The sequence below is a fragment of the Uloborus diversus genome, chromosome 1, assembly GCF_026930045.1.
Source record: "Uloborus diversus isolate 005 chromosome 1, Udiv.v.3.1, whole genome shotgun sequence".
NCBI classification, from domain to species: Eukaryota; Metazoa; Arthropoda; class Arachnida; order Araneae; family Uloboridae; genus Uloborus; species Uloborus diversus.
The window spans coordinates 81,679,436-81,694,101 of record NC_072731.1 but is presented as its reverse complement, the minus strand read 5'-3'; the positions used below and the strand labels follow the sequence as shown (position 1 = coordinate 81,694,101).

The window sequence follows — 14,666 nt, the reverse complement described above, 5'->3', positions numbered from 1 at the left end:
CCTCCGATTACAGCTGCCTCGATTTGAGCGATGTATTAGTTTAGTCCCCTATTACGGGTTACGAAAAATCGCAGGCAAAGAATTTTATCCCCTTATTGCAATACGAGTTCAACTATTTCCCCGTGTAGGTTAAAAAAACATCATTGAATGCTTATTTTTGCTGCTAGATGGCACTGGAGGGTTCAGGAATTTCTGTTCTCTTGCTTGATTTTTTTTTTTTTTTTTTGCTCTGCATATGTGAGAGTTTGTCTTTCCCCGTCTTGCTTTTTGTTTGTGTTTTGTATGATAAAACATTTATGAAAGATATAGACTTGCCGACAGTCAGCAGCGTTATCTGTGGGAATAAGAAACTATGATTTTTTCTCTCCATATTTATATATATATTCTAAAAAAGAAAAACTGACCTTTTCCTTTCATTTTTTTCTGTTTCATTACAATATTTCTGCATTATTTTTAGAAATAAAATGGTTAAAAATTATATATATGTGAAAATAGAAGTACGAATTTTTTAACTTATTAACCCAGCCCCCTGAAATAGTGGGCACCAGATTATATATTTCTCTTAAGCTTAAAAGCTATTAAAATTCTTGTATTATTTTAAAACAACTGATGAAGATGTGAATTGTAAGATATGTATAAAAAAAATATATAAAAAAATTGCCCTGTATTTCAGGACTGGAAAGTATAAAAATTGAGCTGCACGCAGATTGTTTAGAGGGAAATGGAAATTTTTGAAAAAAGTATTCTCCTGAGACAGGTGAATTGTCATCATAGCAGATTCAGGGCCGATCCCAGCAGGTGTGCAGAGTGTGCACCGCACAAGGGTGGCCAAAGCAAGGAGCGGCCGCAGGCCGCATCATATAGTCCTTTTAATCAAGCAAAATTCCTCAAGAATTTCTTACAAGATGACATAATAAGTCGAATAAATATGCAGAATTTTAAATGTTTAATTATCAAAGTAGGTGCAATTTTCCAACAACATAGCATATTGAAAAAAATGGAATGTTAGAGCACATTGTGTTGCTTCATTATCCATTAATATCAACTCTTTACTCATATGCTTCATTTGGTTGCAAAATTTGTGACAGAACTGGTAATAAGGCATCTATACAGGGGAGGGGCAATGACGAAAGTCCCCCCCCCCCCCGAAGCATGAAAGGGTGCCTTCTAAAGGCCACTAATGCTCATCCCCAGCCTCCAAAGCTTTTATTGACCCTTAACATTGAAGACATATTTTATGTAAAAAGAAAACTACGCTGATAGGATACTCTCGCAAGTATTTCAAATGACAAATTCTATGTTCAGCAGTCGTGGAGTGGAGAGAAAATTGAAAATTGCGACTCCCCTAAGAGTCAAACATATATAATCAACGAACTAAAATTTTTAATTTTCCCCCTTTACAGCAATTTTTTCTAATTAAAATCACGAATGAAGTGCCCGGTTTCAGATCAAGTAGAAGACAGGCCCTTGCCCCGGGCTACAAATTTTAAGTTTGTCTCCAAAACGAAGATCCAAAAGGATGCCTTGACGAGACTAAAGAAGGCTTCAAACTGCGTTTTTAGGACTTTAATTCCGGAAATTTTGCTGGTTGAACCACCGATTTTAAGGATTCAATTAAGTCTCTTATTTATCCTTTCTAACTTAATGTAATCAAACATAGCCTAAGAATGATGGCTCCAAAATCCAAAATGTCTTTTCTGATGACAGCCCTTCCTAACGTCATCAAAAAATTGCTCAATGGTATTTTTCGAATTTTTTTTCTGAAATTTTTGCGGTAGAGGGCCCTGAAATTCTTTCCCTAAGATTACTACCAAAGATGGTCTGAATTAGCGTCTCTAAAGAGGCCCCCAAACCTACCCCTCTCACTTAACGTATTCAAAAGCAAACTAAAATTGCGTTTTTGAATCATCAGTTTCGAAGAACTTTGGGGGAAATACCGCGGATCCCCCTTTGCTCTAACGTAATCTTTATGGCTCAAACTTTCGTTTTTAGATGGTTTCGTGAAGCCACCAAACCCTTCTTGCCTAAACTAGCCTGAAATCGACTTCAGTTTCAAAAAACAGTTCTTGAGGGCACACTGAATCCCTAACAGCTTTTTGTCCCATCGTTATCAAACAATGCCTAAAATACGATTTTGGTACTTCCATTTCTAAAAAATTCCGGATGGCTTACGTAAATTTTCACGGCACTTGGGCATCCGGCATCTCCCATCAATCGGAGACAAGTCTTTAGTTGTATTTTTCAAATATTAATATCGAAAAATATTCAGAAAGATCCGCTGAAGCTTCTCGGTTTCCTTAACGTCACCAAAGATTGTACAAAATTGCGCTTTTTAGAGCCCTAAAACCCTTTCTTCACAAAAATAACCTAAAATTGATGTTAATTCCGAAAAATATTTCTCTCAGTTCGGAATATTTTCCCCTATCGTGTCCAAATCTAGCGAAAAATGTGTTTTCGAAATAATAGTGCCGATAAATTACCAGAGGAAAGATGCCAGACCCCCTACCGTCACCAAAGACAGCCTAAATTTGAGTTTTAAACTTCAAATTTGAAAACTTTGGATAGGAGACGACCGAATCTCCTTCCCTCCAGCAACGTCAACAAAGATAACACAAAATTGCTTGTTTAAAACTTCCGTTTCCGAAAATTTTCTGAGAGAGCGCTGATCCTTTCACTATCGGTCCTTTGCTAAGGTCAGGGCCGTCCCAAGGGGGGGCGGGCGAGCGGGGCAATCGCCCCGGGACCACGAAATGAAGGGGTGCCGCAAGGCGCCCCTCGTTTCGACGGAACACGGCGACATTCACAAGAAAGAAATGAACGATGAGGGGCGCCTTGATGAGGGGCACCTTGATGAGGGGCGCACGATGAGGGGTGCCTTGCGCCCCTCATCGTATAAAATGCCCCGATTGTATAAAATCGGGGGGGCACCACAAGGCGCCCCTCATTTCGTGTATCATTGATACACAGTCATAGACACACAAATAGAGAATCATTTTGCAATGATTTTCTATTTTTTTCCTAGGGCATGAGATATTCCTCTCCCTAAGTCTCCAAAACATTAGTTTCCTTTGTATCATTGAAGCAGATACAATTTCTGAGAATATAACTGTTTAAAATCAAACAAAAGATACTTCTCCTTTGTCTAGTTCTCACCAAATTTGCTTAAATTCTGCCCCTGCGTGCACTATGAGGTAACCAGAAAAAAGTTTCAAGGAGGCACTTTGAAAAAACAAAAAACAGAATTTTTCTTTTTGATCGGATAGGTAAAAAAGTTAAAAGGTGTCCGGTCAAAATTTTGAAACTTTTAGGTTTGAAAACACGATTTTAGCCTTAAAAATGCGATTATAGTTGATGATTATTGACGTTAGGATAAAGGGGGGAGCTCAGAATCTGTTTCCGTTCGATTATTTTTTTGAATAGTAGATTGAAGTCAATTCCTTCTCAGATTGCAAGTTTTCGAAATTGAAGTTTCAAAAACGCAACTGTAGTCAAACTTTGAAGATTTTATGGATGGGAGGATCTGGAGTATTTCCCAGCAAAACTGTTCAAAATTATGGTTCAAAATATTTATGCAATGTTTTACATTTAGGAGTTATTCCTCTTAAATTTTTTGTAAGTATTGTTTAAAATACCCATTGCTTGTGATATTAAAGAAAGGCGGCATGGGGATCCTTGCACTAGTATTTTCCTAAATTCAAGTCTAAAAACGCAACTTTAAACGCCTTATTTTGAATATTAGAGCCAGTGATTTTTCAAAATTAAAGCTCCAAAAACACAATTTTGAACGATTTTCGATGTTGTTGAGTATTTGCCGGCATCTCCCTAAAACTTACAAATATTTGATGCAAAAGAGTAATATCTTTGTTTATAGCATATATGAAAGTTGGTATTAAGTTGGTACAAGCAAAACCAAAAAACTCCTGAAAAGAATCATTGGATGAGTCCAGATCGAAATTTAATTTTGATGTAATTTACTTCGATAAATACATTTTCTATTTATAATCAGCAAATTATTTATTCGGGTTCTTAGCTTGATCAATATGAACAACCAATTCAGTTTTAATTGCTTATTTTTTTTATCTAGTGGGATAACATTTTACTAGATCAAGGGCGCCCATATAGGGAGGCAAGTGGGGCTCAAGCCCTCCCCCCTAGATATGAGAACTTTAGTGCTTTTCTCTTTGCAAAAATGTAAATAAAAAAAAAAATCTTTTCCAGCCATTAATGAATAAGTTATTAACAAAATCAAACTTTAATATCTCTAATCTGTACAGAAATCGGTATCCATGGGGGAAATAGTCTGCTAAACCATGGGGAAAATTTCTGAGCCCCCTTTAAAATTTTGCATAATGGTGTCCATGTACTAGATAAATATTTGGATTTTTAACATTTCCATTTTTCGAAAAGTTTTTGGTTCATTAATGTTTCACAATTATTAGAAACAGATTCATCGCTTGTGTTTTAATTTGTATTATGCATAGCCCTCTGATTGTTCTGTTATTAAATGTGTAAAAATTCAAGTATGAATTATGCACTAATGTTATAACTAACTTGATTCTTCTGTGTGTGGGGGGGGGGGGAGGGGCACCAGGAAACCTTCGCCCCAGGCGCCGTCAGCTCTTCGGACGGCCCTGGCTAAGGTCACAAAAATAGCTGCAATTTAACATCAATTTTTAAAGAATTTTAGAAAAGAACTCCAACATTACTTTCCCCTCAAGTCTCGAAAATTTTCCTAAAATTGCAATTTTTGACGTCAATATTGGAAATTTCTCCATCGACCTTGAATGTTCCCGACTCTTTTGTCCTTGCAACCAAACACAACCAAAAATTAATTACAGCTGTTTTTCATACTCCAATTTCGAATATTTTCTGGGGGCGATCCCCCCCCTCCGTTTCTTCCTCCTCCGTCTTTCTTCTGATGTCACCAAAGGCAGACTATAAAATGTGTTTTTTCTACTAGTACATTAACATTTTACACAAATTCATCCTTCTTCTGTTTTTTTTTTTTTTTTTTTAATTAGAACTTGATACAGAAATTTGAAGAAAGATTTATATAGATTTATATGGGCGTTATAGTCAAAATATGCAAATTGCTCTTCAGGAGCGGCACATCAGGTCTTTGCGCACGGGCGGCCGACACCCTAGGATCGGCCCTGAGCAGATTGATGACATTAAATTTTTTTTGGATGATTTATTTAGACAGATTCATGGCAGTATAACAAGATTGGTGCTTTAAAGGGTCGGCACCTAATTAAGCTTTGACTATTTTATTGCATTTTGCTTCTGCGATTTACGATCTTTTTTTATCTGCAACAAACTTGCAACCCTAGTTATGATAGATGAGAAAAAACAAACCTTACCTGGGAATAGAAAAACACCTTTTTATAATCTGAAGCTTTGTGATTATACATTTTGCAATTTCATTCTCAAATTTTTCTCACAATAACTATTTAATTTCATTGAATTTAAGCTTGACATTGGTACTTTTTTTCTTGATTTTTTTTTTTAAATGCATCACTTGAAAATATAAAAAGTTTCAAGATGTTCTGCAAAATTTATCTTACATTTAAGTCATTTCCAGCTTTTTTTGATAAAAGTAAAGGAGCATGTGTCACATATCTCTTCTAAGATTAGTAATAACTCTTTGTGTTTTGTACTTTTTTCAGGTTATTACAATATTACAAACCAAAGTGGAAAAGTTGTTAGATTTTGTTTGTTGAAATCATCCTATCGTCTTGGAGAGGACATTATTGGCGTTTTCGATTTCTCTAAAGCAAGTGTCAAATGTGTTCAGGTTAGAAACTTTATTTTAAAGAACTTTATATGTTCTGTTTTTTGAGTTATTTTTATGATTCATTACTGATTTTTTTTTAATTTCTGGTAATTTTTATTGACTGCCAACAAATATTTAATACAAAATCTTGTGAGATCAATTATGCTTTCTTTTTACTTAAAGTAAATGAGTAAACTTACTCAAAGCTTCCCCCAGGATTAAAAAATGCCAGGGTAGAGTTTTTTTTTTAAAAAAGGGCACTTTTTTAAGAAAAGGACATTTTTTCAAAACTAAAAGGTATATTATCGCTTTAAAGCATTAGTGGATATATCCGTAGGCATTGCCCGATTAAGATGTCAAGGGCCCTAGGCCAAATACTCTTTTGTGGCCCCCTATATTCAAACTTTATAACTTTACCCATTGACTGAAACGGCCCTGGTCGTGAGATATATATTGTTATTCCTGGGTACAAATGTTCTACTATTGCAACAATAAAAACTTCAAAACATTCATGAATTACTTCCTAGGACAGTTGAAAAGTTTATAATCATTTAAAAAAATTATGATAACTAATTCTTTCAGCTGTTACTAGCTGTAACTTAAAAAACTTTTAAATCCAAAAGTAATAATTGCTCTTGAGTAACCACCACCATAAGGAAACAAAAACCACTAAACAGCGTGAGTTTGAAAGCACTTGGTATTTATTTTCAAATAGTTAAGTCATTTGTTTTTAATTGAAATGTCCAAAATCATCCATATTTGGCTTTTACTTGCTGAATTCTTTGTATTTTGTCATATTTTTGCGTTTCTTTTATGCCACATGTCACGCGAAATATTAAGCATTTTGATGGAAATCTGCAGCAATCTTTTAGCATCTGTTTTTGATATTTCTAATTATTTTTTCAGTAGTACACAATGTGAAGTATATTAAGCAAATATACAAACTTATTTTTCGGACTAGAAAAGGCTCAACATGCGTATAATGCATAATAATAAAACATAACGTATTATCCACAAATTATGCGCAAAAACAACTGTTTCAGCAAATAATCGCGATTTAGATTATTACTCTAGACTTAAAATAAAATTTGAATTAAAAAAAAATCACTGTGCAATAATAAAAAAAAAATCGGGACATCGGACCACGTATCTCGGATGTTGGCGGATTTCAAATCGGTGGATGAAAGATTATAAAATGCAGGGCTAACTTAACGTTTATCTGGCTGGAAGAGAAGAGTTAGAAGTATCTTAAAACACCTGTCAATTGGACAAAAAAAAAAAAAAAATTCCCTTGTCTTGAAGCGATAAGGAGGAAGGATGACAGCCAGTATTCTTTGCAGGAAACTAGCGTAAACAGTCCCCCATTATTGAATAAGCAGGGAGGCAAACACTTAGGCAAGAAGTAAAGAAATTATTCTGGGAATTCAGCAGTGGGCTTATCAGTTGTGGTCCGGAAGTGAAAAACCCTTGGAAGAACATTGTTTAGTCTCTTGCAATGCCCAAGCCACTTTTAATCCCTTGTGAACTGATAATGGAAGGCATGCTTTTCTCATAGTCAGATCAATGGCAATTTAAGTTGGGAGGAGAAGGGGAGGGACGGACATTCACTATTTTTACTTAGAAGAAAGAAATTGTAGGAAAACAAGGGTAGGGGACACTGGCTCCCTTCCTTTTCCTAGTAAGAATCTTAAATCAAAAGGGTGCCAGTTCATGAACAAAAAAGCAATGAGGGCGCCTTCTAAGAATCAAAGGGCAAGTTTGGAGCTGCGCCCTCCCACCCAAGCCTGGGGGAGGTCTGCTTACTCTTGTATATAAAAAGCATGTAAGCTCTTTTCATTTTTTCAGAAGTTGGTAACACGTGTGTCTTAAAATTGTTTGCAAGAGTTTCTAAGGAGTAATAAAGTAACTAATTTTGTTATTGCTTGTTTGACTGTCAACTTTGATGTTTCCTGCAATTTGACTAATAAATTAAATACAGCATTGTTAAATTATCTTGTATTGTAAATAAATTTATGTTTCTTCACATGAGTGCAGTAAATACCATATCGGGCAGCAGGGATTGATTTAAGGAAGTGAATCAGTTGGCTGGGGGGGGGGGGGGATGCCCAGGCTCTCTCTTTCAGAGGGAGTACCAAAAATGAATTACTCATTCCTTTGTCCAAAAATTTTGAATTTTCTAAATTATTTTCAATATTTTATGATTTTTCCATCAATTTTGATATTTTACATTTAATTTGTTCCAAAAGTTTGTTCCTTAAATGTCTTTGCCAAACTTAGCATTTGATGCTCAGGAATTCACATAGGGTCCGCTGACCACTTTCATACTAATTCATTTCTTTTTGGTAGTAAAAGCAAAGTTGAAGGAGGATGAAACTCTAATTTAATGAAAGAGAATGTCTCCTTTCCTAAGAGTTCCTGTCCCTGGTGCTAGAATTCTTTAGAAAGAGCCACTTTGATCTTATGTCAAGTTCGTAAAAAAGAGATTTTTGCCAAATTTCAAGTTTATGAAAAATATTGAAAGCTCACATTGTTTCAATGGAGAGTTTTTTTGGGACTAGCTTATAGTTTGTAAAATTGTTGAGTGTTCATAAATTAGGGGGCTTAGAAAATCAAACGTCAATTGTATATTGTTTCATCAATAGAGTTTTGTGCCTGAATTTTAAGAAGAAAGATTTGCTTCCACGCATCATTATGTAAGAGGGTACAGTATCTGCTTTTAATGTAATAGGACTGTGAATTAGGGTTTCCAATCCCATGCCGAATTCAGTCCCTCCGGATCCCAGGGGATTGACTTTATTCTTCTAAAAATTAAATTTTTATGTCAAATAGAAAAAGTTGTGTTTTTGGAAGGACTGCTTTTATTACTTGAATTAATAGCATGGGCGCCAGTTTACAAAATTTAAAGGGGGGGGGGGGGAGCTCAGATATTTTTCATATGGTTTAGCAGGATATTTTCCACGTGGAAATCGATTTCAGTACAGATTAAAGTGACTAAAATTTGACATTTTTAATACCTTATTCAATAATGGCTGGAAAAGAAGTGCTTTTACATTTTAACAAAGAAGAAAGTACTAAAAGCAAGGAAGTTCTAATTCCCGGGGGGAGGGGGCCTTGAGCCCCACTTGCCCCCTTTATGGGCGCCCTTGATTAATAGTCTTCTTGAATTCCGTACAGCAATTGTAAAGCAAGCAATTATCGTTTGGTATGCAAAAATGTGCCTCTCGTATGGGATGCTAAAGGATTTTTGCTCTAAAAATAATGCACTTGATGAAAATATGGGCAGTGGCTCCACTGCAACTAGTTTTACTAAAATTAAATAGTTTTGGACATTTAGAAAAAGATCCGCATTAACTTCATCACCTTCTGAAATAGATTTTCCTTTTCTTTTGCTAGGTTTTGTTAAAGAATTGCGAGGGGGGGGGGGGAATGATGCCTCTTGGATATGTGTTTTGGTGTCTCCATATTTACCTTGCATTGATCATGCCTTTGTTGCTTCATAAACGTTAGTCATTGTATCTGAATTTGATTCACTATAGTAAGAGTTGAACACTGCTTAAATTCACCACTTCATCAAGTAGTAGTCTCAGTAAATGTGTCTGGATAGTTTCGCTAATTTAACCTCTCATTTTAAAGTAGAATTGAAAAACATGAGCAGCTTCACTTACTGCTCTGTCATGTGTTTCATACAACTTTTTCTCGTCCCTTTTAAAGTCGTGCCGAAGACAAAAATAATGTCAGATTGTTAATTGTTTTCTTCTTTGAAGTGCACTTTTTGTAACTTAAAGGTTTTAAGTGCATTTCTAAAGCTTACAGAAGTGCTCCAACATTGTATTCAAGCTACTCCAGCGGGTTTTGGAATATGTAATACACTTCCTCGATTTTTTCTAAAGCGTAATTTAGTGGATTTCAAATTTTAGTGATGGTTTTCAAAAATGCACTTAAGTTTTGAGCATTTTTCTCAATTGCTGAACATATGGAAACTGAAACCTCGAATGAGAATACAAATTCATTCTCAGAAAAGTATACTCCATTTTTATTGTGTTCCTAAATGGTAAATCCATCATTGGTCATATGAGACACATGATAGTTTTCCTTGCTCTTCTTGCAGACATACGAGGAAGAAAATTCAAACTTCAGATGAAGCTTATGAAAATAGTCATTTTATGAGCGACAAAAGCTGGAAAATGCTTAAATGGAAAAAAAATTGGGGGATTTGGAACCCCGCGGGATCAATCCGGCTAAATATCCTGTGGGATCCCGCAAGATTCGGGATCGGGATTGGAAACCCCAGCTGTAATGCTCTGAAAAACACAACTATTTTAAGGTTTCGTATCATTTCTAAATCAACATTTTATCATTTATAAGTCTACATTGTATGTATTTACTTCGCACTATTAGTGTCTTTTGCCTCAGAGCATAGATTCACTCTGTTACATGATCAAAGTGCCCTGATGATGCTTGACTTTAAATCATGATTTGTTATATGCAAGTAAAAATCAACACATTCTATTATGTTTGATCTTAACATAATTATAGTGCCTAGAAAGAGTAGTGTGCCGATCGACGGGGAAAAAGTGAGGTCAGATCTGAGGAAAATCCAGATGGCGCTGCGCTCGAGGAGTACATTATGCTTCTCAATCAGACTCGTTTTAAATCAGCGATTGCATGCTGATTTCGCAGTTTAAAAGCCCCGTTTTTCGGATTTAACTTATTTCTGCGCAAAAGACAAATTCTGTAATAAGAGCTAATTGTTACATGGGTGTTCATTTATTTTTTGAAGCATATAAAATTACCTTTTGCTAAGTTATCTTCAATGAAAATAGTAGACTATAAGGGGCCATTCAGTAAATACGTAAGGGTCCCGAGGGGGAGGGGGTTGGAAAAGCCTCTACGTACCCTTACTTGGGGGGGGGGGGGGTAAACTCATTCTTACGTAATATTTTCCAAGTCGTTATTTCACATTAGAAATTGCGCGGTCAAGTGATTTGGCAGGAGATTATGTTCCATTTGCGTCTGGAAGGTAAGAAACGTGTTAGGATAAGATGTTTTTTTATTTGTTTTACAAAAAAAAAAGTATAAAATATAGTAAAAGAGTCATATTGTGTATTGCTGTTTTATTTGTAATTAATATTACAGCAAAAAAAAGTCGAAAAAACATTCAGTTTAGATTCTAACTTTTCAGTAACTATTTCTTTACACAAAAGGTTTAATTTAATAATGTGAATTTAATAACGATTCCAAGATTTGTTATTTTATCATTTTGAAAAATGAAATGGAATCTTACGTAAGAATGGGGGGATAGGGGGGGGGGTGAAAAATCTTACGTTCCCTTACATGGGGGGAGGGGGTCAAAAATTGCCAAAATCATCCTTACGTAATTAATGAATTTTTAAATTTCATGCAAACCCAATATTCGTTAGGCAAATTAATATGAACAATTTCATGTATAATAGATTTATACGTGGTTATTTCAGTTTCATCTGCGGAAAGATCAAGTTTTATTTTTTTCAAACAGGGAACATTTTTTTTACAGCATAATTCCTGATGGACCTTTTCTTTGGTACTTTTTTAGTAAAGTAGGTTGACAGATTTGGGAAAATTGTCGGAATTGCCTCATCTTTCAAAAAAGGTTTTCCCCGAGGAATCAAAACTTCCTCACCATTTATAATATGCTTAAAATGCTTTTCAATAAAATGTTTTTCGAAATGCAGAGAACAAATTGAGTAATATTTGTCAAAAACTTTATCTAACCTGGGAATTAACGAATTCCACTTTAGTTTTTCTTCATCTGCTGGAGCTTTAAAAAGCGTAACTTTCTCCTTGAATGTTTTGTATCCACTTTTGCACCCTGGTACGAAACAAGATGAAGCTTTATTTCTTCTAATGTTCAACTTTGATGCCTCCATTAAAAGCCTTAAATGCTGTTTCATGAAATATTCACAAAATAAAGGTAAAAAAGAGAAACGAGGAACTAAATTGTAACAAAATCCCGCGTCTACTAATGTAAACACCGCAAAATTGAACGTACACCTCGATCGCACTGCCCTCTAGCGGTTTTTATACAATTTGTCTTCAAGAATCCTGGGGAAAAAAGCGCCGATCGGCACACTACTCTTTCTAGGCACTATAACATAATTGATACATGATTCTTTGATAATGACACTTTTGAAGACTAAATTTATTATTCAATGTATTTGATTAAAGTAATTTTTAACAGTTTTCAGTTACACTTGTAAGTGAAGAGGAATTGCAAGACGGCTGCAAAGGTAGACCAAAACAAAGTACAACTACTGTTGCTTATAATAAACATCATGAATTTTCCTTACACCTGAGCTTGACTCAAGTGATTTTACCGATTCCATTAACAGTTACGCCTGCATTTAGTACAAATATAGGTAAGCATTAATGAGTTTTCCAACAAATTCCTACGGAAGAGTTTTAAAATTAATAACTTGTTTTAAAAAAAATTACATAATTTATTACAGTACTTTGTTAGGTAGTTATTTTAAGTATATATAATTGCTTTAAATTTTATGCCACTGACACCAAAATATTGTGTAAAACTTCATTTCAATCCTTTTTTTTAATTAATAAAGCTGGTATGCTTGCCAGTCATCTAAATTCATTGCAATTCAAATTCAAATTTTCATTCTTCAATTTCAGATTCTTATTTCACCAAAAGACAATAAAAATACAGTGAAATCCTGTTACAACTAACTTCAAGGAACTGCAAATTTTATTTGCAGCATTTGATTAAAGTAAATTGGGAATTTTGTTGTAATGGAATTCAACTAATGAGGCAATTAAATTGGGACTGAAAATGTATTTGGTTGAAACAGAAATTTCGTTGTATTGGTATTTGTTGTAACGGAATTTCACTGTATTTACATATATTTATTTATTTTTAATATTTTTTGTGATGTTAAAAGAACATAATCTTTTTTTTAATTAAAAAAAATGTCTTTGTATGATAATTAACAATTTTTTTTGTAGGTACACACCATTTATTTGCTCGTTAATTGAATTGTTACTTTTCTGTGACCTGATTTATTTCTCGTTTTTGGATGTATATCACAATCTTTTGTTGTCTCCCAACAAACGTAATATATTGAAGGATTTCCTGTATTTTTAAACATACTTAATACTAGAAAATCACTTGTCAAGGTATGAAAATTGCTTCTACATTTGAACAAAGCCATAGCCCGTTTGGTGATATTTTGATAGTTGAAATTTTAACCCTAACTCCAGTGGATTAGCCTTTAACTGTAGTAGATATCGTTCATTGTTGACCACTTTTTCGTTTCGTCATTCCCTTGAAATGATACCGTTTTACCAGTATAACAGTTAAGTTACTGGATGCAGTTCAGCCTTGTCACAATAAAGACTTCCCTGCATTTTAAACATTACCAAAACACATTATCAAATTATCATATCCTGGTGCGAGTTTCATTGTTGAGGACATCAGGATCGTTGCTCAATCATTGACTCTTATATATATGAGGATAGTTCAGGGACAAATTTTGCAGAAGCTTGTTTTCTTAATTTGATTTTGAATCATATATGTCATCAAAAATTATGTTAACATTTGCTTTTAGTTTCTTTGAAATGGAAACTCCATTTTGAATTTGTGACAACAAATACATCTTCTCCAATGCCAGAACCAAGTGATGCCTCTAAACCAGTTTCCTGGCAAGGTCCGTCATCTGTAGATGTTCAAACAATGGTCTGGGATCTACCAATTTCTGTCTATCCCACTCATCCCCTACAAGTGGCCCATGGTTTGCCTTCCAAACTTGATCATATGATTACTATTTAAGGCCACTTCTAGTTCATACATGTAATTCATTTGTTATTCTGTTGTTTAAAAAATGTACTGTAAAAAATTGCAGCTTATGACATGATCTGGAAAAAAAAGAAAAAAAAATTGATTGTAAAGAACTGATTACTGTAAAAGCACTCATTTTTGTGAGGCTTTAATTTTCTCGATTTTCACGAGCTTGATGCAATAGTTAAAATTTAAGTCTCCCGAAAACTATACACAATAACAACCGTAAACACTTAAAGGAAGAAAAAAAAGTAAGTTACATTAAAAGAAGACTATGAAATAGAAATAGACAAAGGTGTAAATAGATAAAGGTGTATTAAATTATTTGTGAATAGCTTCACATATTCACTGATAATTTTATATGCCTTTTTGCTGAAGGTCCAAATCTTGCAAGTTTACAAAAGTTAGGTTGTTTAGCTTTCCTCTTCAGTCACTTTTTCTCATGAACTTTTTTTTTTTGTTCATTATTGTTTATGCTCTTTCAGCTTCTTAGAGTCTGGTACTCAAGTTGAAACCTATAAAACAATCGTTTTCTTTTATAAAAAAAAATTTTGTGCAATTTTCGTATATATATATTTAGTTTTATATGAGAGGGTTTCAAAAAGTAAGGTAACAAGCCCAATCAGAGAGAAAATGTTTATTCAGGAATAGGGATGTAAAATACCTGGGTATTTATTTTTAGGGGTAAATACCCAGGTTATATACCCGGGTAAATACCCAAAATGGGTATTTACTTGGGTATTTATTTCAAAAATTTATATTCAACTAAAATACTTTTCTGTCTGTATTTCACTATGTATACATATAACCAACAATATACAAAACAAATTTTTGCCCAAAAATTGTATTTTGATCGCATATTTAAAGAATTATTGTGTGAAACAACTTAGTAATCCAATATGATATTCATATTAAATGTGTTGGATATGCCTAATCAATGTCCCCATCTTTCTTTTTTATTTTTCACTTTTCAAAGCAAATTTAAAGTTTTACCAGTAAAAATACAAAGTGAGTGACAAACTTAACGCCTCCCAAATACTAAATGCCTATCGCATTCTCCCTTTTAAC

The 14,666-nt window shown here is 34.2% G+C and overlaps 1 protein-coding gene across 1 annotated transcript in view; it reads left to right on the top strand.

The window, feature by feature from the left end:
• LOC129230678 (RAB6A-GEF complex partner protein 2-like) overlaps positions 1-14,010 on the top strand; it is a 50,282-nt gene extending 36,272 nt beyond the window's left edge. Inside the window, exons 7-9 of the mRNA XM_054865097.1 lie at positions 5,667-5,794; positions 11,991-12,168; positions 13,369-14,010. Of these exons, the coding sequence (XP_054721072.1) occupies positions 5,667-5,794; positions 11,991-12,168; positions 13,369-13,589 (527 nt within the window). The 3' untranslated portion in view covers positions 13,590-14,010. The remainder of the gene's footprint in view (positions 1-5,666; positions 5,795-11,990; positions 12,169-13,368) is intronic.
• Positions 14,011-14,666: the final 656 nt, after the last annotated feature.